The 26,388-nt window shown below is 36.4% G+C and overlaps 1 protein-coding gene across 2 annotated transcripts in view; it reads left to right on the forward strand.

The window, feature by feature from the left end:
* The window catches only part of SDHAF3 (succinate dehydrogenase complex assembly factor 3), an 82,640-nt gene extending 63,239 nt beyond the window's left edge, over positions 1-19,401 (forward strand). For both annotated transcript variants that reach the window (XM_004265563.3, XM_033420450.2), the window contains one exon: positions 19,172-19,401. In XM_004265563.3, coding sequence (XP_004265611.1) covers positions 19,172-19,375 — 204 coding nt within the window. In that variant the 3' untranslated portion in view covers positions 19,376-19,401. The remainder of the gene's footprint in view (positions 1-19,171) is intronic.
* The last annotated feature ends 6,987 nt before the right edge of the window (positions 19,402-26,388 follow it).

Here is a 26,388-nt window from a genome sequence, read left to right on the forward strand (position 1 = left end):
TAGTCTTTTCATTTTGTTGATGGTTTCCTTTGCTGTGCAGAAGCTTTTTAGTTTGATGTCCCATTTGTTTATTTTTGCTTTTGTTTCCCTTGCCTGAGGAGACATATCCAGAAAGATATTACTAAGACTGATGTCAAAGAGTGTACTGCCTATAGTTTTTGTTTAGGAGTTTTATAGTTTCAGGTCTGATATTCAAGTCTTTAATCCATCTTGAGTTAATTTTGTGTATGGTATAAGGCAGGGATTCTTTTGCATGTGACTGTCCAGTTTTCCCAAGAGACTGTCCTTTCCCCATAGTATAGTTTTGGCTCCTTTGTCATAAATTAGTTGACCACATATAAGGGGTTTATTTCTGGGCTCTCAATTCTGTTCTATTGATATGCATATCTGTTTTTCTGCTAACATGCTGTTTTGATTACTATAGCTTTGTAATACAGTTTGAGATCAGGGAGTGTGATACCTCCAGCTTTGTTCTTTTTTCTCAGAATTGCTTTGACTATTTGGGGTCTTTTGTGGTTCCATTTGTATTTTAGAATTTTTGGTCTTATTTCTATGAACAATGTCCTTGGGATTTTGATAGATATTGCATTGAACCCATAGATTGCTTTAGGTAATGTGGACATTTTAACAGTGTTAGTTCTTTCAATCCATGAACATTGACTGTCTTTCCATTTATTTGTGTCTTCACCAATTTCTTTCAACAGTGTCTTATAGTTTTCAGTGTATAGGTTTTTCACTTCTTTGGTTAAATTTATTTCTAGGTATTTTATTCTTTTTATTGTGATTGTAAGTGGGATTTTCTTTTTTCTTTAAGTTTGTGATGAATTTTGATATGGATTAATTTTATGATGAAATATTTAATAAAGAGCAGAGTATAAAATGATAAATACATGAATTAATAATGGAAAGGAAAAGCACATGTAACTTTTGTCTATAACATTTTTATGGGATTGTTTTCTTAATTTCTCTCTCTGCTAACTCACTGTTAGTGTTAGAAACACAACAGACTTCTTTTGTTGATTTTGTATCCTGCAATTTTACTTTGTTTATTATTTATAATAGTTCTTTGGTGGAGTCTTATGGGTTTTCTAAATAAAATGTCATCTGCAAATAGTGACAGTTTTACTTCATTCTTTGCAGTTTGGATGCCTTTTATTTATTTTTTTCTTGCCTAGTTGTTCTTGCTAGAACTTCCAATACTGTGTTGAGTAAGAGTGCTGGGAGTGGGCATCCTTGTCTTGTTCATGATTTTAGAAGGATCGTTTTCAGTTTTTTATCATTCAGTATGATGTTAGCTGTGGGTTTGTCATATATGGCCTTTGTTATGTTGAGGTATATTCCTTCTATACCCATTTTATTGAGAGACTTTATGATAAATGGGTATTGAATCTTTTCAGATCATTTTTATGCATCTGTTGAGATGATCATATGGTTTTTATCCTTCATTTTGTTAGTGTGGTGTATCAGGTTGATTGGTTTGATGATGTTGAACCATCCTTCATACCTGGAATAAATCCCACTTGATCATGGTGTATTATCTTTTTAATATATTGTTGTATTGGGCTTGCTAATAATTTTGTTGAAAATTTTTACATCTATGTTCATCAGAGATATTGACCTGTAATTTTGTGTTGTCCTTGTCTGGTTTTGGTATTAGAGTAATGTTGGCCTCGTAAAGTGAGTTAGGAAGCATTCCTCCCTCTTCAGTTTTTTGGAAGAGTTTGAAAAGGATAGTTATCACATTTTCTTTGAATGTTTGGTAGAATTCACCAGTGAAGCTGTCTGGTCTTGGACTTTTGTCTGCTGGGAGATTTTGATTAGTGTTTCAATCTCTTAACTAGTGATTGGCCTATTCAGATTTGTTTTATTCAGTATTTAGTCTTGGAAGGTTGTATGATTCTAAGAATTTGTCCATTTCTTCTAGGTTGTCCAATTTGTTGCCATATTGCTGTTCATAATATTCTCTTATAATCCTTTGTATTTCTGTGCCATCATTGTTATTTCTTACCTTTTATCTCTGATTTATCAGAGCCTTCTCTTTTTTCTTAGTGAGTCTAGCTAAAGGTTTGTTGATTTTATCTTTTAAAAGAACCAGCTCTTAGTTTCATTGATCTTTTCTGTTGTCCTTTTAGTTTCTATTTCATTTATTTCTCCCCTGATCTCTTTTATTTTCTTCTTTCTGCTGACTTTGGGATTTATTTGTTCTTTTTCTCATTCCTTTAGGTGTAAGTTTATTTATTTGAGATTTTTTCTTGTTACTTGATGTAGGCCTGTATTGCTATAAATGTTCCTCTAAGCACTGCTTTTGCTGTATCCCGTAGATTTTGGTATGTTGTATTTTCATTTTCATTTCTATTCAGGTATTTTTAAATTTCCTCTTTGAGTTTTTCATTGATCCAGTAGTTGTTCAGTAGCCTGTTGTTCAGTCTCCACATATTTCTGATTTTACCAGTTTTCTTCTTAGAGTTGATTTCTAATTTCATACAACTGTGATCAGTAAAGATGCTTGATATGATTTCAGTCTTAAATTTATTGATCTTGTTTTGCATCCCAACATATGGTCTGTCCTTAAGAATGTTGCATGTCCACTTGAGAGGAATGTGTATTCTGCTGCATTTGGATGGAATGTTCTATAAAACCATATCAAATCAATCTGGTCTACTGCTTCACTTAAGGCCACTGTTTCCTTTTTGACTTTCTGTCTGGATGATTTATCTGTTGATGTAAGTGGGGTGTTAAAGTCCCTTACTATTACTGTGTTCCTGTCAATTTCTCCTGTTAGGTCTGTTAATAATTGCTGTATATATTTTGTGCTCCTATGTTAGGTGCATTTATATTAATAACTGTTATGTCTTCTTGATGAAATATCTCCTTTATCATTATTAATGTCCATCTTTGTCTCTTGTTACCTTTTTTGGCTTGAAGTCTGTTTTGTCTGATGTGATTGTGGCTATGCGTGCTTTCTTTTGGCTGCCATTTGCTTGTAGTATCATCTTCTATCCCTTCACTTTTGAGCCCAAGTTTGTCTTTAGAGCTGAGATGAGTCTCTTGGAGATAGAATATAGTTGGGTCGTGTTTTATAATGCAGCTGTGCACTCTGTGTCTGAATTGGTGAATTCATTCCATTTACATTTAGGATGATTATTAATAAATGGGAACTTAGTATTGCCATTTTATGCTTTGTTTTCTGGTTGCTGTCTCCATTGTTTCTTTTTCCTTATGTTTCTGTCTGCCATTTTCCTTTGGTGGTCTTCTATGTTTTCTCAGTTTCCTCTTTTTCTATATTTTGTGTCTGTGTTCTGGATTTGTATTTTGTGGTTAACATGAGGTTTGTATAAAATGTCTCATAGGTAAAATAGTCTTTTTTGTGATGACAGCATCTTGTCTTCATTTGCCTAAATGGGTTCTGTCCTTTTCCTCTCCCCTGCTGCCTTTGTTTTTGTTGTCTCAAATTATCCTTTTCTATATTGTGAGTTCGTTACCAAATTGAAGTAGCTATAGTTATTTTTGCTGCTTTTTTTCCTCTTTAACCTTTATTCTATAATAATATTCTGATGTAGAGTTGAAATGTTCAGATTTATCACTTTATGCAAAGTTTTGTGTACTCTGGCCTTTTGTTTCTGGTAGAAGAGCTCCTTTCAGCATTTCTTGTAAGGCAGGTCTAGTGTTGATGAGCTCCCTCAGAGATGGGAAAGTCTGTATTTCTCCTTCATATCTGAATAACTTTGCTGGATAGAGTGTCCTTGGCCGACAGTGTTTATCATTGAGAATTTTGAGGTGATCATTTCATACTCACCAGGACTGTAGAATTTCTGGTGAGAAATCTGCTCATTTCCTAGTGGTGGTTACTTTGTCAGTTATCATACATTTTTCCCTAGCTGCCTCTAAAATTCTTTGTCATTGACTTTTGACAGTTTAAATATAGAATGTCTTGGAGAAAGTCTTTTGCATTGAGGTAATTAGGTGTTCTCTTAGCTTCATTGATTTGTATATCCAGTTCCTTCCCCAGGATCGGAGAGTTCTCAGCTATTATTTCTTTAGATAAACTCTGTTTCCTTTTCCCTCCCTTCTCCTTCTGGGATACTCATTATCCTAATGTTGCCTTTCCTAAAAGAGTTGGATAGGTCTTAGAGAATTTCCTCTTTTTAAAAAATATTTATTTATTATTAATTTTTATTGAAGAATATTTGAATTACAATGTTGTGTTAGTTTCTGCTGTATAGCAAAGTGAATCAGTTATACATATACATATATCCACTCTTTTTTAGATTCTTTTCCCAAAAAGGTTATTACAGAGTATTGAGTAGAGTTCCCTGTGCTGTACAGTAGGTTCTTATTAGTTATCTGTTTTATATATAGTAGTGTGTTTATGTCAATCCCAATCTCCCAATTTATCTGTCCCTTCCCCCTTTCCCCCTTGGTAACCATAAGTTTGTTTTCTACATCTGTGACTCTATTTCTGTTCTGTAAATAAGTTCATTTGTACCATTTTTTTAGATTCCGCATATGTGATATCATATATTTGTCTTTCTCTGTCTGACTTCACTTAGTATGACAATCTCTAGGTCCATCCATGTCACTGCAAATGGCATTCTTTCTTTTTTATTTTTCAATTTTTTTGGATCTTCATTTGTTTTCTTCTTCTATCTATATTATTTATAGATTTCTATCTGCAGGCTTAGTAATTCTCTGTTCCATGGGGTCTGCTCTGTTTTTAGTGCTTTCTAATGCAGTCTTCATTTTGATTATTGAGTTCCTCATCTCCAGAATTTGTTTGGTTCTTTTACCTTTCAATCTTTTTGGTAAGGTATTCCTTCTTGTCATTAATTTTATTCCTGAGCTCATTTCAGAGTTTTCGTGAAGCTTATTAGTTTCTTCGTGGCAGCTATTTTGACTTTTCTATCAGTTAGATCACAATATTACATGCCTTTAAGTTTGGTTTCTGGAGAATTGTCATTCTCTTTTTGTGATATAGTGTAGGGGTCCCCAACCCCCAGGCCACAGACTGCTACTAGTCCATGGCCTGTTAGGAACCAGGCTGCACAGCAGAAGGAGAGTGCTGGGCAGGGGAGCGAAGCTTCATCTGTATTTACAGCTGCTCCCCATTGCTCGCGTTACTGCCTGAGCTCCACCTCCTGTCAGGTCAGCAGCAGCATTAGATTCTCATAGGAGCGTGAACCCTACTGTGAACTGTGCATGTGAGGGATCTAGGTTGCGTGCTACTTATGAGAATCTAATGCCTGATGATCTGAGCAGAGGCGGTGATGCTAGTGCTGGGGAGTGGCTGCAAATACCGATTATCATTAACAGCGAGGTTTGACTGAACAGGGACCATAATAAACCAGTTGCTTGCAAACTCATATCAAAACCCTATCAGTGAGTGGCAAGTGACAATTAAGCTGCATCTTATGGAGTAGACTGGAAATAAGCAACAGACTTCAGGTGTCACTGTCTCCCATCACCCCCAGGCAAGACCTCTAGTTGCAGGAAAACAAGCTCAGGGCGTCCACTGATTGTGCATTATGGTGAGTTGTAAAATTCTTTCTTTATATATTACAATGTAATAATAGTAGAAGTAAAGTGCACAATAAATGTAATGTGCTTGAATCATCCTGAAACCATTCCCATTCCCACCCAGCCCTGGTCCATGGAAAAACTGTCTTCCACAAAACTGGTCCCTGATGCCAGAAAGGTTGGGGACTGCAGATATAGTGTTCCTGTGGTTCTTCATGGTACTTGATGCCTTGTTCCTCTGCTGGTGCATTTGAAATAGCAAACATCTTTCTTCTTTAAAGTTATTGGTTTTAGTTTTGGTTTCTTAATTTAATTCTAAGGATTCAACAGGTTAGAAATTAGAGTCCTTTCTTTTGTTTTCCAGTGGGTGACACTATGACACAAGTTTTTTGTTTTTCTTACCTTAGCTGCCTCTGGTTATATTTGAGAGTTGGCACTTTCCACCCTCTACCACCTGTCATAGGTGTTGCCAGTTGACCTTGTTGCTGCTTGTGCCTCGAGGGTTGTTGGTGCCTTGCTGCTGTGGTATTGCTGGCATTGCCACCAGGGACACTGGGATGGTAAGCGCTTCTGCTGTGTCCAGGATCTCCCAAGCCACAGGCTCTGCTGCTGTGGGGGGAGGGGAATGGGGAGGAGCTGGGGCAAGGTTGCCTCTTCTGTGTCTGGGGTTGTCGTGTTTGCAGGCACCACTGCTCTGAGCAAGGGGTCAGAGTGGTGGGTGCCTCTGTGGCTGGAGGAATGTGGTCATAGGCCCCTCTGCTGCTGCTGCCCAATTACCATGGCCAGGAGTGCCAACGTGGCCAGGTGTCTGGAGTCATGTGTGCTACCTCCTCTGCTGTTACTGGGCTCCTTGGGGCTGTGGGCTCTGCTGCCACAACCAGGTAGCTGGGATTGCAGGCACTGCCTTTGCTCTTTTTCTGGTTCTGTCTTCTCTATGTGTTCCAGTCTACCCACCTTTAGATGTACAGATGTGTGGATCTCTGGCATCCTGGTGTGTTGGGCAGAGGTACCTTTGTTGAGGGCAGATGTTTTAGTGGTTGCAGATTGAAGAGGAGAGACAAAGGGAGCATCTTACTTCACCATGATGTTTTCAGTATCACTTATTACTGGTAATGTTAATCTTGATCATTTGGTTAATGTGGTGTCTTCTAGGTTTCTCCACTGTAAAGTTATTTTTTCTTTATTAGCTCTAAGACTGGGGGTTGTTTGTTTTTGTAGCTTTTCATAGTCTGGATTCTGCTGATTGAATTTCCATAGTGATATTTAACGTATTCTGTAAGTTGGGTTAAATGTAGAGGATATTCAGTGCAGATAGATTTTCTGTGTTTAGTACTTCCATCAGGAGGCCCATATCTGGTTGTTTCTCTTTTTGAGTTATTCCTTTAGTTTTTTAAGTCCCAAAGCTGGTTTAAAAAAATCTAATACAGTTCATTTTTATTCTTAAAAAAGTCTTTGCCTGCATTTTGCTAATACTTTGCTTTAGAGGTAATTTTATTAGATGGACAGTTTATTTTTATCTTTTAAGTTAAAGTTACGTTATAAAAGATTCTATCTACTTAGTTTATTTTTACCTTTTAAGTTAAAGTCATGTTATAAAAGATTCTATGTACTTTGTTACCAGTAATTTAATGGTAATCAGTTGGATTCAGACTATAGACAAGTTTAATACATAAAGAATAAGAAAGTACAGTGAAGGCATAACTAGTTTCTTAAAATATTTCTAATTATTGTCACTAATAAGACTAGGTACTCTGGTAGTCTAGGTTCTCTGCCTTTTTAAAAACTCTAGTGAGAAAGAGAATTAGCAAGCCACACTTGAAGTTGTTACCATAGCATGAAGGGTAGTTTTTCCTGTTAAAAGCCTTTCCTAGCATCGTATTTCTGTAGTTTACTGCTGTATTAGTTTCCTGGAGCTGCTGTAACAACTTAGCACAACTTGGTGACTTAAAACAACAGAATTTTATTCTCATACTGTTCTGGAGGCTCTGTGTCCTAATCAAGATGTTGGAGGTTCTCAGGGAGAAACCGTGCTTTGCTTCTCCTAGCTTCTGGTGGGTGAAGGCATTCCTTGACGTGTTGCCATGTCATTCCAGACTGTCTCCATCTTCACAACACCTTCTCCTCTGGTGTGTCTAATTTCTCTCAGTCTCTCCTTTATGAACATTTGTGATGGTATTTAGAGCCCACCAGGATAATCTCCTCAGCTCAAAGATTTGTAATTTAAATACATCTGCAAACCCTTTACCATATAAGGTAATACAGGTTTCAGGAATCAGGACTTGTTATCTTTGGAGGACATCATTCAACTCACTACACCTTCTCTCACCATACTCAAAGAGTCTTCCTTTGATGGCTTTCTGCTACCTGAGGAAGCACTGTGCATTCTTTTTGGTTCAAGAGATCAAATCATAGGAGTCTTCTAACTTGAGGAAAATTCTGGGATAGCTTTATTCTTAGAGGCTAGCATGACAAGCTTGAAACCAAAGGGTGCTGTAGCTCATATGAGATGTTTTTCTATTCTCTGTCTTTCTCCCTCTAGGGAGGTTTTCATGGCAGGGGATCTAGTCAGAAAATTAATATTTTATTGCTGCTTCTCCCTATATCTGGACACATACAAATTGTCTTAAAGTTGTTGGGTTGTTTGTTTGTTTTACATTTTTCTTGTATCCTGTCAATAGAGGAATGTTGAAAGTGCATGGGGCAGACTGGTAGGCAATAGAGGGTGACAGCAGGGGGGAAGGGTGTTCTTTTTCCCTGCCGTGACAGTCTTTACACTCAAAATGTTCACTGATCATTCCCCTTAGATCTTTTTTTTTTTTTTTGGCATTTTATCAAACCAATATGGGCTTGAATTATCAAATTTTTAAAAATCGAGATATAATTGACATGTAGTTGGCCCTCTGTATCTGTGAGTTCCGCAATTACTAATACAGAGGGCCGACTGTACTACACCATTTTATATAAGGGACTTGAGCATCCTTGGATTTTGGTATCCACAGGGGGTCCTGCAACCAATACCCTGTGGATACCAAGGGATGATTGTATAACATTGTATTAGTTTTAGGTCTACAACATAATGATTTAATGTATGTATATATTGTGAAATGACTACCAGAATAAGTTGGTTAACATCCATCACCACACATTTACATTTTTTCTAGTGACGAAAATTTTTATGATTTACTCTTTAACAACTTTCAAATATACAATACAGTATTGTTAACTATGGTTACCATGTATACATTACATGCCAAGGACTTATTTATCTTATAACTGGAAGTTTGTATCTTTTGACTACCTTCACCCATTTCCTCCCTTCTCTGCCCAGCTCCCTCCCTCTAGTAACTACCAATTTGTTCTCTGAATCTGTGAGGTTTTTTTTTTTAAGATTCCTCATATAAGTGAGATTATACTATATTTGTGTTTTTCTATCTGACTTATTTCACTTAGCACAATGCCCCCATGTTGCAAATAGCTTAATGATATTCCTTTGTGTGTGTGCGTGTATATATATCATATTATATATGGTATTATATATATAAAATCACATATACCACATTTTCTTTATCCAGGAAGAGACTGTCATTTCTCCATTGTATAGTTGTGGCTCTTTTGTCATAAATTAGTTGACCACATATGCACGGATTTACTCCTGGGCTATTTCTGTTCCATTGATCTGTTTCTGTTTTTTATTGCAATACCATACTGTTTTGATTATTAAAGCTATGTAATATAGTTTGAAAGCAGGAAGTGTAATGCCTTTTGCTTTGTTCTTCTTTCTCAAGATTGCTTTGGCTATTTTGTGGTTCCATACAAATATTAGTATTGTTTACTGTAAAATGCCATTGGAATCTTGATAGGGGTTACGTTGGATACATAGATTGCCCTGGGTAGTATGGATTTTAACAATGTTCTAGTCCGTGAGCATGCAGTATCTCTTCATTTGTGCCTTCTTCCATTTCTTTCATCCATGTCTTACAGTTTTCAGTATACAGGTCTTTCAGCTCCTTGGTTAAATTTATTGCTAAGTATTTTATTCTTTTTGATCCAGTTGTAAATGGGATTGTCTTAATTTTTCTAATAGTTTGTTACTAGTTTATAAAAATACAGCTAATTTTTGTATATGGATTTTGTATCCTGTAACTTTACCTAATTCATGTATAAGGGTTTTTTTTGGAGTCTTTAAGGTTTTATATGTAAGTCGTTTACAAATAATGACAGCTTTACTACTTTATTTTATTTGGATGCCTTTTCTTTTTTTTTTCATTTTGTTCTGATTGCTCTGGCTAGGACTTCTAGTAGTATGTTGAATAAAAGGGGCAATAGTGGACTTCCTTCTATCATTGCTGATCTTAGAGGACAAGCTTTCAGTTTTTCATCACTGAGTATGATATTAACTGTGGGCTTGTCATATATGGCCTTTATTATGTTGAGGCATGTTCCCTCTGTACCCAGTTGTTGAGAGTTTTCATAATTGAATTTGAATTTTGTCAAATGCTTTTTTGGCATCTACTCAGATGATCATACGATTTTTATCCTTAGTTTTGTTAATGTGGTGTATTGTTTTGCTGATGTTGAACCATGTCATCCCAGGGATAAATCACATTTGATCATGGTGTATGAACCTTTTTGTGTATTGTTATATTGGGCTTGCTAATGTTTTGTTGAGAATTTTTGCATTCATGTTTATGAGGAATATTGGCCTGTAATTTTCTTTTCTTGTTTGTTTTGTCTAGTTTCAGTATCAGAGTAATAGTGCTGGTCTTGTAAAATGAGTTTGGAAGTATCTCTTCTCTTCTGTCTCTTGGAAGGGTTTGAAAGGGATTGGTATGTATTCTTAAAATGTTTGGTTGAATTTATCAGTAAATCCATTTGGACTTATGTTTTTTGGGAGGTTTGTGATTACTGATTCAATCACCTTGTTTCTAATCGGTCTGTTCAGATTTTCTATTTGTTCATGATTCAGTCTTATTTAGTAGGTTTTATGTTTCTAGCAGTTTATCCATTTCTTGTAGGTTGTCTAAATTGTTAATGGATAATTGTTCATTGTAGTCTCTGATGATCCTTTGCATTTCTGTGGGAACAGTTGTATTGTTCTCTTTCATGTCTAATATCATTTGAGTCTTCTTTCCTTAGTGAATCTAGCTAAAGGTATGTGTACTTGGTTTATCTTTTCAAAAAATCAGCTTAGTTTCATTGAACTTTTGTACTGTCCTTTCTTTATTTTATTTATTTCTGCTCTGATCTTTGTTATTTTCTTCCTTCTACTAACTTTAGGCTTAGGTTTTTCTTTTTCTCGTTCCTTCAGGTATATAGTTAGGTTTTTTATTGAGGTGTTCCTTTTTTCTTAATGTAGTCATTTATCACTATGAACTTCTCTCTTAGAACTGCTTTTGCTGCATCCTATACGTTTTGGTGTGTTGTATTTCCATTTTTGTTTGTCTCAAGATATTTTTTGATTTCTCTTTTGATTTCTTCTTTGACCCATTGGTTGTTCAATTTCATGGTATTTAATCACCACATATTTATGAATTTTCCAGTTTTCTTTCTGGAATTGATTTCTAGTGTAATAATACCATTGTGGTTGGAAGAGATGCTTGATGTGATTTCGGTCTTCTTAATCTGTGTCCTAACATAAAATCTATCCTGCAGAATGTGTCATGTGTGCTTAAGAAGGATGTGTACTATGCTGCTTTTGAATGAAATGTTCTGTAAATGTTTGTTAAAGTGCATGTTACACCAGATGGACTTGAATGTTTTCTTACTGATTTTCTGTCTGGATTATTTGTACATTGATGAAAGTATGGTATTAAAGCCCCCTACTACTATTGTAGTTCCTGTCTGTCTCGTTAGATCTGTTAATATTTGCTGCATACATATTAAAAATGTCATTCTTTTTTGGATGGACCCCCTTTTCATTATACAATGACCTTCCTTGTATCTCTTTTTGTCTTTGTCTTAGTCTGTTTTATCTGATGTAAGTATAGCTACCCCAGCTTTCTTTTGGTTTCCACTTGCATGGAATATCTTTTTCCATGTGTCCGTTTGTGTCCTTAAAGCTGAATTGAGTCTCTTGTAGGCAGCATATAGTTATGTCTGTTTTTTAAATCCATTCAGCTACTCTGTGTCTTTCGATTGAATAATTTAGTTCATGACATTTAAAATAACTGTTGATAGATATGGACTTACTATCGACAGAGAAGCAAAAGCTGAAAGAGTTCATCACTATTAGACCAGCCTTACAAGCTTCTTTCATAGAGATACTGACAACCTGTGGCAGGGTAATGGGAGCATGCCAGGATGGTGCCCACCTATTTGCAGATCCTCAGTGCTGGGTTGGGGTTTATGGGGAGATTGTGTCCCAGCCTCTGTTACCTTTTTCAGTGTGGATTTTTTTTTATTTACCCAATATGTAAGAGTCGTGCAGCTAGTTTCTGGATTTTTTTCAGAGGAAATTGTTCTATGTATAGCTGTAGATTTGGTGTGTTTGTGGGAAGAGAAGAGTTCAGGAGCCTTCTTTGTTGTCATCTTGAACTGGGACCCCCTCCTCACACTTCTGTGTGAAATGCATTTCTAGTTTTCTCAAGAAACATAAGAATTTAAGATAAGCATTAGATTGTTACCTTAATTATTATAAATTATACCCCAGTGAAATGTTCTAGAATTTTGTATACTTAAATTTTTAAGTGTAAAATTATGAAAATTTCCAAAATATAGGAAGAAGAAAATTGTATAAAGTACATTCATATATCCACCACCCAGATTTAACACATACTGACATTTTACAGTATTTGCTTAAGTCAGTCTTTTAAAAAGCAAATAGAATACTAAAAGTACAGCTAAAACTTTACCCCAGTCTTTGCCTCGAAAAACAAGGAAAGGGGAAATCAGTATCCTGACATTGGTGTCTGTTGTTTCCACGCTTGTTTTCATACATTTTGAACATATGTATATAACTCTAAAGAATATATATTTTCTATACATATGGTCATACTATATAAGTTTCTTTTAGGATTTTTACTTTATGGGTCCTTTTCAATAATCTGACTACTGTATGCCTAGGTGTGGCTTCATTTTGTATTTATCTTGCTTGGAGCTTGCTAATCTTTTTGAACCTGTACATTTATTTTTCAAAAAAAATTTTTGCCTCATTGTCTTCTGGGATTCCATTTAAACACAGTTTTGACATTGTCCCACAGATAACTGATCTTAAGTTCATTTTTTTAAACATCTTTATTAGAGTATAATTGCTTTACAGTGGTATGTTAGTTTCTGTTTTATAACAAAGTGAATCAGCTATACATGTACATATGTCCACATATCTCTTCCCTCTGGCATCTCCCTCCCTCCCACCCTCCCTATCCCACCCCTCTAGATGGTCACAAAGCACTGAGCTGATCTCCATATGCTATACAGCTACTTTCCACTAGCTATCTATTTTACGTTTGGTAGTGTATATATGTCCATGCCACTCTCACTTTCTCCCAGTTTACCCTTCCCCCTCCCCATATCCTCAAGTCCATTCTCTAGTAGGTCTGCATCTTTATTCCTGTCTTGCCCCTAGGTTCTTCTGACCAATTTTTTTTTTCTTTTTTTAGATTCCATATATATGTGTTAGCATACAGTATTTGTTTTTCTCTTTCTGACTTACTTCACTCTTCACACTTCACACTAGGTCCATCCACCTCACTACAAATAACTCAATTTCGTTTATTTTTATGGCTGAGTAATATTCCATTGTATATATGTGCCACATCTTTATCCATTCATCTGTTGATGGACACTTAGGTTGCTTCCATGTCCTGGCTATTGTAAATAGAGCTGCAATGAACATTGTGGAACATGACTCTTTTTGAATTATGGTTTTCTCAAGGTATATGCCCTGTAGTGGGATTGCTGGGTCATATGGTAGTTCTATTTTTAGTTTTTTAAGGAACCTCCATACTGTTCTCCATAGTGGCTGTATCAATTTACATTCCCATCAACAGTGCAAGAGTGTTCCCTTTTCTCCACACCCTCTCCAGCATTTATTGTTTGTAGATTTTTTGATGATGGCCATTCTGACCAGTATGAGATGATATCTCATTGTAGTTTTGATTTGCATTTCTCTAATGATCAGTGATGTTGAGTATCCTTTCATGTGTTTGTTGGCAATCTGTATATCTTCTTTGGGGAAATGTCTATTTAGGTCTTCTGCCCATTTTTGGATTGGGTTTGTTTTTTTGTTATTGAGCTGCATGAGTTGCTTGTATGTTTTGGAGATTAATCCTCTGTCAGCTGCTTCATTTGCAAATATTTTCTCCCATTCTGAGGGTTGTCTTTTGGTCTTGTTTATGGTTTCCTTTGCTGTGCAAAAGCTTTTAAGTTTCATTAGGTCCCATTTGTTTATTTTTGTTTTTATTTCTGTTTCTCTAGGAGGTGGGTGAAAAAGGATCTTGCTGTGATTTATGTCATAGAGTGTTCTGCCTATGTTTTCCTCTAAGAGTTTGATGGTGTCTGCCCTTACATTTTGGTCTTTAATCCATTTTGAGTTTATTTTTGTGTATGGTTTTAGAGAGTGTTCTAATTTCCTTCTTTTACATGTAGCTGTCCAGTTTTCCCAGCACCACTTATTGAAGAGGCTGTCTTTTCTCCACTGTATATTCTTGCCTCCTTTATCAAAGATAAGGTGACGATATGTGTGTGGGTTTATCTCTGGGCTTTCTCTCCTGTTCCATTGATCTATATTTCTGTTTTTGTGCCAGTACCATACTGTCTTGATTACCATATCACTGATGAACATAGATGCAAAAATCCTCAACAAAATACTAGCAAACAGAATCCAACAGCACATAAAAAGGATCATACACCATGATCAAGTGGGGTTTATCCCAGGAATGCAAGGATTCTTCCATATACGCAAATCAATCAACGTGATATACCATCTTAACAAATTGAAGGAGAAAAACCATATGATCATCTCAATAGATGCAGAGAAAGCTTTTGACAAAATTCAACACCCATTTATGATAAAAACCCTGCAGAAAGTAGGCATAGAGGGAACTTTCCTCAACATAATAAAGGCCATATATGACAAACCCACAGCCAACATCATCCTTAATGGTGAAAAACTGAAACATTTCCACTAAGGTCAGGAAGAAGACAAGGTTGCCCACTCTCACCACTATTATTTAACATAGTTTTGGAAGTTTTAGCTACAGCAATCAGAGAAGAAAAAGAAATAAAAGGAATCCAAATCAGAAAAGAAGTAAAGCTGTCACTGTTGGCAGATGACATGATGCTATACATAGAGAATCCTAAAGATGCTACCAGAAAACTACTAGAGCTAATCAATGAATTTGGTAAAGTAGCAGGATACAAAATTAATGCACAGAAATCTCTTGCATCCCTATATACTAATGATGAAAAATTTGAAAGAGAAATTAAGGAAACACTCCCATTTACCATTGCAACAAAAAGAATAAAATATCTAGGAATAAACCTACCTAAGGAGACAAAAGATCTGTATGCAGAAAATTTTAACACACTGATGAAAGAAATTAAAGATGATACAAATAGATGGAGAGATATACCATGTTCCTGGAAGCATCAACATTGTGAAAATGACTCTACTACCCAAAGCAATCTACAGATTCAGTGCAATCCCTTTTAAACTACCACTGGCATTTTTCACAGAACTAGAACAAAAAAATCACACAATTCGTATGTAAACACAAAAGACCCCGAATAGCCAAAGCAATCTTGAGAAAGAAAAATGGAGCTGGAGGAATCAGGCTCCCTGACTTCAGAATATACTACAAAGCTACTGTAATCAAGACAGTATGGTACTGGCACAAAAACAGGAATATAGATTAAGTTCATTTTTAATAGTTTTTCACTTTCAGGTTGGATAATTTCTACTGACATACTTTCAAGTTCATTGAATCTTTCTTTTCTCATCTCTCGTATGCTCTTAAACCCATTCAATGAGGATTTTTAAATTTCAGATAACTGCATTTTAGACTTCTAGAGTTTTCTTTTGGTTCTTACAGTTTCTCATTTTCTGCTGAGATTTCTCATCTATGCATTTATTATGACATTTTCTTTTATGTATTTGAACATAAATAATAGCTGCTTCAGAATCCTTTGCTGCTAGTTTTAATGTCTGAACCATTTCAGGCATTGCCTTTTCTCTTGATTATGGGTCACATTTTCTGTTTCTTCATGATTCTTGTAATTTTGGATTTTTTTCTGGACACTGTGAATGATAGATACATTGTAGAGACATTATTCCACTGTGTTCTTCCAAAGTGTATTGATTTTTGTTTTATCAAGCAGTTAACTTGGCAGAACTCAGATTCCAAACTCTGTGTCCCCCTTGACAAAAAGTGTCTATTTAGTTCTTTTTGCCTTAGCTGGGCTTTAGTCTGTCATGAGCATGCTTAGTTAAAGGGTTAGCCAGAGATTTTGGCAGAGTTTATTTGCAGAATTTGGGGTTCCCCTTTTGTAGTTCTTTTTCTGAGATTTCCCTTTCTTACTTTCCAGCTGCTGCTGTTCTCCCACACTGTGCTCTGAGTCCTCAGTAACCTTGCAGCACCAACTGGCATCTTCCCTCGGAAAAGATGCCATAAAAGTGGCAGTCTAACCCTGTGTTCCCTGCCATTCACCATTCTGTCAGCTCCTTTCTACTTTCTGATTTGGTTGCTCTCCAGTGTCTTGGGATTGTTGTTTGATTATATTTTGTGTAGACTTTATGTCATCTGCAGGAGGGTTGGTTTGATAGAAGGTACTGCACTATTAATGGGAGTAGAACTCCTTGCATAGCTTTTTTTTTAATGTGGTAAAAATACATATAACATAAAATTTACCACTTTAGCCTTTTTTTTTTTTTTTTTGCGGTATGCGTGCCTCTCACTGTTGTGGCCTCTCCTGTTGCAGAGCACAGGCTCCGGACGTGCAGGCTCAGCGGCCATGGCTCACAGGCCTAGCTGCTCCGTGGCATGTGGGATCTTCCCAGACCGGGGCACAAACCCGTGTCCCCTGCATTGGCAGGCGGACTCCCAACCACTGCGCCACCAGGGAAGCCCCACTTTAGCCATTTTTAAGTGTACCACTCGGGGCATTGATTGCATTTACAGTCTTGTTCATCGGTTACCACTGTCTATACCCAAAACATTTTCTTACCCAAACAAACTCTGTGCCCCAAAAGCAATACATCCCCACTCCCTCTCCCCCAGCCTCTGGTGTCCTCTGTTACACTTTTGTCTCTATAAATTTGCCTGTTCTACATATTTCACATGAGTGGAATCCTGCAATATTTGTTTTTTTGTGTCTGGCTTATTTCAGTTTTAGCATAATGTTTTCAAGTTTCATCTGTGTTGTAGAATATATCGGAATTCTTTTTAAGTGTGAATAATATTCCATTGTATGTTCACACCACATTTTATTTATCTATTCATCTGTTGATGGATGTTTCCACGTATTTGCTGTTGTGAATAATGAATGCTGTTATGAACATGGATGTACAAGTATCTGTTTGAGTTCCTACTTTGATTTATTTGGGGTATATACCTGTAAGTGGAGTTGCTGGATCAGATGGTAATTCTTTAACTTCTTGAGGAACTTAAGTGGTATCTCATTGTGATTTGGATTTTCATTTCTCTAATGACTAATTATGTTGAGTATCTTTTCATGTCCTTGTTGATGGTTTATATATCTTTGGAGAAATGTCTACTCAAGTCTTTTGCCCATTTTTTGAGTTGTCTTTTTATTGTCTTGACATATTCTGGTTATTAAATGCTTATCAGACATAGTTTGCAAACATTTTTTCCCATTCTGCAGTTTCTTTTCACTCTGAGTGTCTTCTGATGCACAAAAGTTTTTGATTTTGATGAAATCCACTTTATCTGGTTTTTCTTTTGTTGCTTATGCCTTTGGTGTCATATCTTAGACTTGTTGCCAAATCCAAAGTCATGAAAATTTACCCCTGTTTTCTTCCAGGAGTTTTATGGTTTTAGCTCTTATGTTTGTTTTTCATCCATTTTGTGTTAATTTCTGTATATGGTGGGAGGTAGGGATGCAACTTTACTCTTTTGCATGTGGAAATCCAATTTTCCCAGCAGTATCTGTTGAAGAGATATTCTTTCCCCCACTGATGGACTTGACACCATTGTCAAAAGTCAGTTGGCCGTATATGTAAGGGTTTATTTCTGGATGCTCAGTTCTATTCCATTATTCTCTATATATCTACCCTAAAGCCAGTAGGTTTTGAAATTGGGAACTGTGTATGCTCCAACTTTGTTTCTTTTTCAAGATTGTTTTGGCTCTTCAAGGCCTCTCACATTTTCATATGAATTTGAGTATTGGTTTTTCTATTTCTACAAATGTATACATTTTTTAACTTGCTTTTTGGATTCTGATTATTTTAGAGATTTATTCATGTTAATACAGACATTTAATTACTTAATGGATTATAAAGAAGTGTCTAAACACTTTATTAATAAACAATGTTTTGCTTTTATAAGGAATGCCACAATGAACATTCTTTGAATGCCTCTTGTCCACATGTTGTAAAGTGTCTTTAGGACAGTAGTTCTCAACCTGGGCAGTTTTGCTTGCAAGGAAACATTTGGCAGTCTTTGGAGACATTTTTGATTATCAAGACTAAGAGGAGGGGTGCTGCAGGCATCTAGTGGGTAGAGACCAGGGACACTATTAAGCATCCTACAATGCAAAAACAGATTCCCACCCACCCTATTACAAAGTATTATCCAAATTATACACTTTGTTAATAGTACTGAGGTTGAGAAACTATGCTCTGGGGCATATACTTAGAAGTGGAATTTATAAAGCCCTAGGGTGTGTGCAGTTTTTTAGTATTATATGAAATGGGTTTCTGTAAAATGTGACAAATATATTATTTCCAATTCAAATAAAGGTTTGGAATATCTGAAATTAAAGTTTCTTTGGTGATGCTGGTATCTAATAGTTATAAGCAATTTAATTATCTTAAACCAGATACAATAGCAGCATTATCCAGAGTTAACTAATTTGTTTACTTACCCAGACGGTGCACATCATTTAACTTCATGAACTGAAATACAGTGGTACTTCCTGCCTGATTAAAAGAATGAGAGAAAAATTAGTGTGAAAAATGTAGAATTTTTTTCTGGCAAAGATGGTTGTTAAATATTGAAAGCTTAAAGGTTTGAAAATTTTTTCTAAGTATGATTTAAATTTGTTTTTAAACTGAAGACAGGGGAATGAACCTAAAGAATTTTGAGACCCACTTTTAAGCCTATAAGACCCATGACTCCCCCTTTGAAAATCTGATGAAAGTTATGGCCCCAGAACTATGTACATACAACTTTGTGTATGATTTTTGGGTGGTTTATGCATGCTCCTGAAGCCCGTTCATGGACCACTCCTACCTGCCTTGAACCTTCTAGATTTCCAGATTCAGGACTTTGGTAATAAAACTCTTAAAATGCTAAAAATAAGATATATGTATTTTGAAACTATCACTGAATAGTAAAGACACAGCTCTATATTGTTCGTGTCTTATTTGCCAAATGCACAAGACTCAGTGATAGGATTCTTTAAGTTCTTCAACATTAAATGAATGAATACAGATCTCATTTTAATATCTATAACCTTCAATTTTTTTTCTTTTTACTAGGCATATGCAGCGGTGCTATGGCAACAAGCTAATGAAAACAGACACAATTCAACTGAAAAAGCATGTTTTGGAATCTCCCTACCAGAAGAAAGACTTAATGACTTTCGTGATGAACAAATTGGACAGTTGCAGGAGCTGATGCAAGAAGCCACTAAACCCAATAGGCAGTTTAGTATTACTGAGTCCAGGAAACCAAAATTTTAGTCTATACAATAAAGTTTAACAAAGCATTTCAAATTCAGAGCCCCTTATTTTAACTGTCATTGGTTTTAAAAATTTATTTCTTAAGCTTTTAGGCTTTGAGAATGCCTGGTGTTAATGAAATATTCTTTTATCTGGGGATGAATGTTCTTTGTAATATACAGATCAGGATCATAAGTGGATGAAACTTTACATTATTGAAGTAACAGCACTTGCTGGATAGGATTTGTTTTTTGGATTGAACAAGAAAGAATGGCTCTAAAATGGACAAGCTTGTGAAATTTTGCCAAAAATTTTTTTATGTATAAATTCGTTTTAATGCTGTTCTTGTTCAACCATTAGCTTCATGGCTTTAGCTTTATATTTATTATAATGATTGATTGATAGATGTAGAATTCTGAGGTTATTATTTAATTTCCATTTGCATGGAATATCTTTTTCCATCCCCTCACTTTCAATCTGTATGTGTCCCTGGATCTGAAGTGGGTCTCTTGTAGACAGCATATATAAGGGTCTTGTTTTCATATCCAGCCAGTCTGTGTCTTTTGGTTGGAGCATTTAATCCATTTACATTTAAGGAAATTATTGATATGCATGTTCTTACTGCCATTTTATTAATTGTTTTGGATTTGTTTTTGTAGGTCTTTTTTCTTTTCCTCATTTTATTTATTTATTTATTTATTGGCTGTGTTGGGTCTTTGTTGCTGTGTGTGGGCTTTCTCTAGTTGCAGTGACTGGGGGCTACCCTTTGTTGCAGTGCATGGGCTTCTCATTGCAGTGACTTCTCTTGTTGCAGAGCACGGGCTCTAGGCTTCAGTAGTTGTGGCTTGCAGGCTCTACAGCACAGGCTCAGTAGTTGTGGCACATGGGCTCAGTTGCTCTGTGGCATGTCCCAGACTAGGGATCAAACCTGTGACCCCTGCTTTGGCAGGCAGATTCTTAACCACTTTGCCACCAGGGAAGGCCCTTTTCTTTTCCCCCCTTCCTCTGTTGTGCTCTTCTCTTGTGATTTGATCACTATCTTTAGTGTTGTGTTTGGATTGCTTTTTCTTTTTTGTGTGCATCGTAGTTTTGGTTTGTGGTTACCATGCGGTTTTGATTTAGTAGTCTATATATATATACACAAGATTGTTTTAAGTTGCTGGTCTCAATTTCAAATGCATTTCCAATATCCTGCATTAGTAACTCTCTTCATGATTGCTGGTTTTGATATATTTGCCTTTACTGGTGAGCTTTCCCATTCAGAATTTTCTTGTTTCTACTTGCAGCCTTTTCTTTTCCATCTGGAGAAGTTCCTTTAGCATTTGTTGTGAAGCTAGTTTGGTGGTGCTGAATTCTCTTAGCTTTTGCTTGTCTGTAAAGCTTTTGATTTCTCCATCCAATCTGAATGAGAGTTTTGCTGGCTATTCTTGATTGTAGGTTTTTTCCTTTAATTATATCATGCCACTCCCTCTGGCCTGTAGAGTTTCTGCTGAAAAATCAGCTGATTGTGATTTTGGAGTTTTTGCATGAGGAGGTGAGCTCAAGTCCAGCAAGGTTATTATTTAAATACATTGTTATCCTGAAAATTTCATCACTTCTGCTTTAATAATATATATGATTATTCTTTTAAATGTCCCTTTTCCCTGAGTCATTGTTTATTTACAATGAAAGGTTAAAAAGAAGCTTTAGGATTCAGTATTATACATATTACCATTTGTCTACTAGATTTTACAATGTTTAATACATTTCTCTGGTGTTTGTTAATAACAGATGACCCCTTAATTTGTAGTTACCTTGAGAATCTCATTTATGGCCTAATTCATGGGGAGATAAAAACACTTTCATTATTTTTTTCTTACACTTAAGTCAATTTATACACTGAAAAGAAAAAAAGCATTTTAGAATGTGACTGGGATCATGAATTTAAAAAATTGTACACTAAAACAACTTGCATATATAATTATGTATGTGTACTTTGATTTTTTTTAACACCTTTATTGGAGTATCATTGCTTTACAATGATGTTAGTTTCTGCTTTATAACAAAGTGAATCAGCTATACATATACATATGTTCCCATATCTCTTCCCTCTTGCATCTCCCTCCCTCCCACCCTCTCTATCCCACCCCTGTATGTGGTCACAAAGCACCGAGCTGATCTCCCTGTGCTATGCGGCTGCTTCCCACTAGCTATCTATTTTACGTTTGGGAGTATATATATGTCCATGCCACTCTCTCACTTTGTCCCAGCTTACCCTTCCCCATATCCTCGGGTTCATTCTCTAGTAGGTCTGTGTCTTTATTCCCATCTTACCTCTAGGTTCTTCATGACCTGTACTCTGAGATTCTTAATCATTTTTCAGATGCAATTGTGTTTATGTCAGCTTTTCAAAAAATTAATTCATATTTGCTCTGTTTTTCTGTCTTGTGCTTTCTCTATGTGTATGGCTGCTGGGTCCCTCAGTCCTTTCTTCTATTCCTCTCTGATCAGTCTATAGACTGATCAGTGAGTCTTTTCTCATACGTCAATCAGTAATTAGTCTTTACATTATAACAGGCTCCAGGAATAAAACAATGAATAAGATAAAGCTCTTGCCCTGAAGTTAGTCTTACCAGTGCATTCAGGAACCCTGTTTCAGCATGAACGAATACGTTACGTCCTCAAACTCTTTATAGTACTATCTTTTTCATCTTCTTGGTTAATAGAAACCTAACACCTGCGAGGACACTGCTTCTTTGTGTCTTGTGATGTGGGAGTTGGGGATCCTTTAGAACACACTGGAACATAGAACCCCCTCCTGTTGTCCCTTTCAGCCCATTACTGTGTCACCCTTACTTAAGAAATCTTTCATTTGTAGTATTTTCTTTTTGGTTATACATTTTCTTGTTCTTTGGTACCTGGCTCATACCGCTTCATCTCATGTCTTGCCATCATTTTGGTGACATTAGTACTAATCTATGTGGTTGACTTACCTAGTAGCCAGATGGTTCTTTGATGGTTCATTATTCAATTTCACTAATCCAACCACCCATTTTCTTGGCTACACTTAAACCTGCTTTATTCAAAACTGAATAAAGCTCCAATTCTGAAATTATGAATTACTACATTCTGTGCTTTTGTCATTGCATCTTAATGTGATGAGTTTTTTCCTCCTGCACCTGGGCATTCTTTCAACAAATACCAAAGAACCTTAATATGCCAGGCATCATTTTAGAGACTGGGATACAGCAGTTATCAAAGACAAAATGTCTATCCCTATGGAATTTACATTCTAAAAGAGGGAAACAAAATACATAAATAAAATAGGTAGGGTGGTTAGAACTATGAAGAAGTAAAGCAAGGATAGGGGATAGAGCTGTGGTTCCCAAAATATGAACTGAGATGCCCCAGGGCACCACAGAGAACCACAGCGGTGCTGCAGGATATTTCAAATTTTTCAGGAAATCACAGCCATATTTACTGGACACCACCCAGTTACTAGTTTGAGGTATTTCAGTTTCACTGTTGTATTGCAACATTCTTTTGGATGACATATCTTTGTAAACCTGGGCTTTAGCAATTGCTGTGAGAAAAGCAAATACCACACAAAAATTAGTGACAGAAAATTTCCAGTATGATTACAGTGTTTGAGAAGCTGTGTTGTGTCCAGTAGGTGCTAAATTGTTTGTTAGTACTTAAATACCTACTGAGTTGTTTGAACTATGTAGTAAAACTGTTGTGGGGTTTTGTTTTGTTCTGTTTGCTGTAGGTGTGCTGTGTAAATACTGAGACACTAAGAGTGTGGGAACTGATGAAATCAGCAGCATGTCAGAGAGTGGTCTGTAACTGTGAACTCATTAGTCTTTTGACCACTCAGTTTGTTCAGTATCATTCCTTTACTGCCTTCATTTCCATCCCAATCTCCCCTAGTTTCTGTGATCTTTCACTTCATCCAGCCATTGAGCGATACCCTCAATGTCACTGTCTCCTTTTCCTTTTACCTCATCTGCTGCTCTCACCAAGGTAACCACTCACTCGCCAAAATTAATAGGGTATTAATCAGTATAAGATGGATATGTTAGGGACTTCCCTGGTGGTGCAGTGGTTAAGAATCCGCCTGCCAATGCAGGGGACACGGGTTCGAGCCCTGGTCCAGGAAGGTCCCACATGCTGCAGAGCAACTAAGCCCGTGTGTCACAAATACTGAGCCTGCGCTCCAGAGCCCACAAGCCACAACTACTGAGCCTGTGCGCCACAACTAGAGAAAGCCTGCATGCAGCAAAGAAGACCCACTGCAGCCAAAAATAAATAAAAAATTAAAAAAAAAAAAGATTGATATGTTATCCTGTGAGGCTTGATAGTATTATTTACTCTCTCCTGCTTTTAACTCACTCCTGCTTGGTTTGTATACTGCCTAACTCTCCTTTAGGTTATATTTTTTCTCGTTTTTAAAAAAGTGATGTTCTCTGGGATTTCGTCTTTAGGACTCCTACTTTACATATCCATTGCTTCAGATATTAGCTATACTCTTAAATCTATAACACCAACCTAAATCTCATTTCTTCAGATTTGTGTTTAAAATTCTGTTCGTCATTTTCCAACTCATATTTAAAATTACTTTTCTTCCCTCCTCAGGGAATGAATGATATTAACATATACTCAGTCCAGAATTCTGTAATTTAGCCTAGATTTTCACAATTTTCCTGGAGGCCTCCCTCTCATTATTCCATTCTGACAACTCCATGTGGTGGACTGCAAAATAGCCGTAGTTCTCTATCGCCCCTAGTACCCATGCCCATTGCAGTGTGACTTTGCAGGTCCTCCCGTCAGGAATTCCATCCGTGTTAGAATTCCGCAAACCTGGAACTGGCCTTGTTTCTTGATTTGCTAAAAAGAATGTGGGTAATGGCAGTATGCCAACTCAGGCTCTAGGCCTCAGAGCCTTGTACACTTCCACCTACACTACTGGAAACCTACCTGGCTACCATGTGAACAAACTTGGTCTTGTGGAGAATGTGGAGCAGCGGTGAAGCCATCCTAGACCAGCCAGCTCTCAGCCAACTGCAGTTACATGAATAAGCCCAGCCAGGCCCAGAAGGACTGCCCGGCTGATCCCAGCCCAAATTGCCAATTGTAAGTTAAATAAATGGTAGTCCTTTTAAGTCACTATATGTTTTGTGGTGGTTTGTGATATAGTTAAAACGGATACACTCTACTGCTTTACTATTTCAGAATCATTACCTTTTCTCTACCTAGTCTGATATTTCAGACTTAGAATTTTTTTCTTTTTCTGTAGTAAGTTATATATGGCTTCCTTGTCTTTGGCATACTCCTTTATATATTATTCTCCATGTGGCTGTAAACATCGCCTTATTGACATGCAAATCTGATCTAGAGATGGTTCAGTTATCAACTTACCCTTGGTGGTGGTGGTTGAGGGGAATCTAGTAGTTTATAGAAATTGGCAGTGTGTACTGAGAACTTTAAAAATTATCATACCTCTTGGACCCATTAACTCTATTTCTAGAATTCTGTCCTAAGGGGGGAAAAATTAGAAATGTGGACAAAGTTTTTGATATAAACATATTATTAGAATTGGTGTTTAAAAGAGTCAAAATTTGAGAACAGAAATTCCTCAAACATCAGAAAGGTTAAGTGAGTTGTGATAACATGTACAGTCAAACAATTTAAATTTAGATTTACAAAGGGTTTTTAAGGACATGGGAAATTACTTGATATTGATAAGCACGAAAAGGATGCTACGAAATAGACAACATTTCACAAAGACGTTAGATTTCCTTTTCAGTAATGTGGCAGACGTCGTTAACCTGAGCATTTCTCCTCATGAAAATGAAAACTTTTAGGTAGAATATAAAAGCATTTTTGAGAAGCATGTAGAGTTGGCAGTGTTCTAAGAGATTAAGTAACAAGGCCAATATCTAAGTGAAACTGCTGAAGCCTCTTTGGCTCCAAGGGTGAATTTCAGCTTTGGTTTTGAGAGTCCTTTGGAACAGTAGGCAGAGGACAAAGCATACAGGCCTCCAGAGGTGGAGAAAACCAGCCGCTAAGGACTGCACCGTCAGGGTAAGAGTGAGCCAGAAGCAAACCTGCTCCAGTGTTTGTGCAAAGTGAAGTAACCCCAAATTCAAGTTATCTGGGTGCTAAAACAGACAAAACTTGAGCTATGAATTTAGGGGCCCCAGAATGAATGCCTGGCAGATGTAAACAAATCTTTGGAGGATACTAGACAGTTTTCCTAGGAAATGAATGCCTTAAGTTTAAATGAAGTCCGTAAGGAAGACTAGCATCGTGAATGAAAGGCAGCAAAGATACAAGAAAATAACTTTGGAATTAGCACATGTATAATATAAAACATCTATGTTTATATGTTTAAAACATAAAAAGTTTTAAAATATCTACAGGAAACAAGGCATTATAAAAACTGACCTAGCATATTTAAAAAAGAACCAAATAGAAATTCTGGGAATGGAAAATAGACGAATTAAAATTAAAAATAAGCCAATGTGGAGGTTTAACACAAGATTAGATGGGCCTGAAAAGAGAATCAATGAGTACAAAATAGAAGAAATGATCCAGAATGTAACGCAGAAGAGAAACTTAAAAATATCAGAGTGGAGAAATCCAAAGGGTCTAATGTATAGCTAATAATAGTCTCAAATAGATGATGGGGCACAAGCAATATTTGAAGAAATCATTGCTGAGAATTTTTAAATCAATGAAAAATACCAGTCCACAGATTTATCCCAAGTGGGATAAATATGAAATCCTCACTTAGATAAACTGCAGTGAAACAGTGGAGTGCTGAAGACAAAAACTTGTAAAAGCAGCTAAAACAGAAGTTGCAGATAACCTTCAGAGCTACGTCAGCTAGACTTTTCTTTAGCTGATTTGGAAGCCAGAACCCAGTTGGATAACTGTAATGCGTGAGCGAAAAATAACTTTCAACTTAAAATTCTATACTTAGCAAATATATTTCAAGAATGACGGTGGAATAAAGACAGTTTCAGACAACGAAGCATGAGCACAGTTGCCAC

The sequence above is a fragment of the Orcinus orca genome, chromosome 9 (assembly GCF_937001465.1).
Source record: "Orcinus orca chromosome 9, mOrcOrc1.1, whole genome shotgun sequence".
Classification (NCBI taxonomy): domain Eukaryota; kingdom Metazoa; phylum Chordata; class Mammalia; order Artiodactyla; family Delphinidae; genus Orcinus; species Orcinus orca.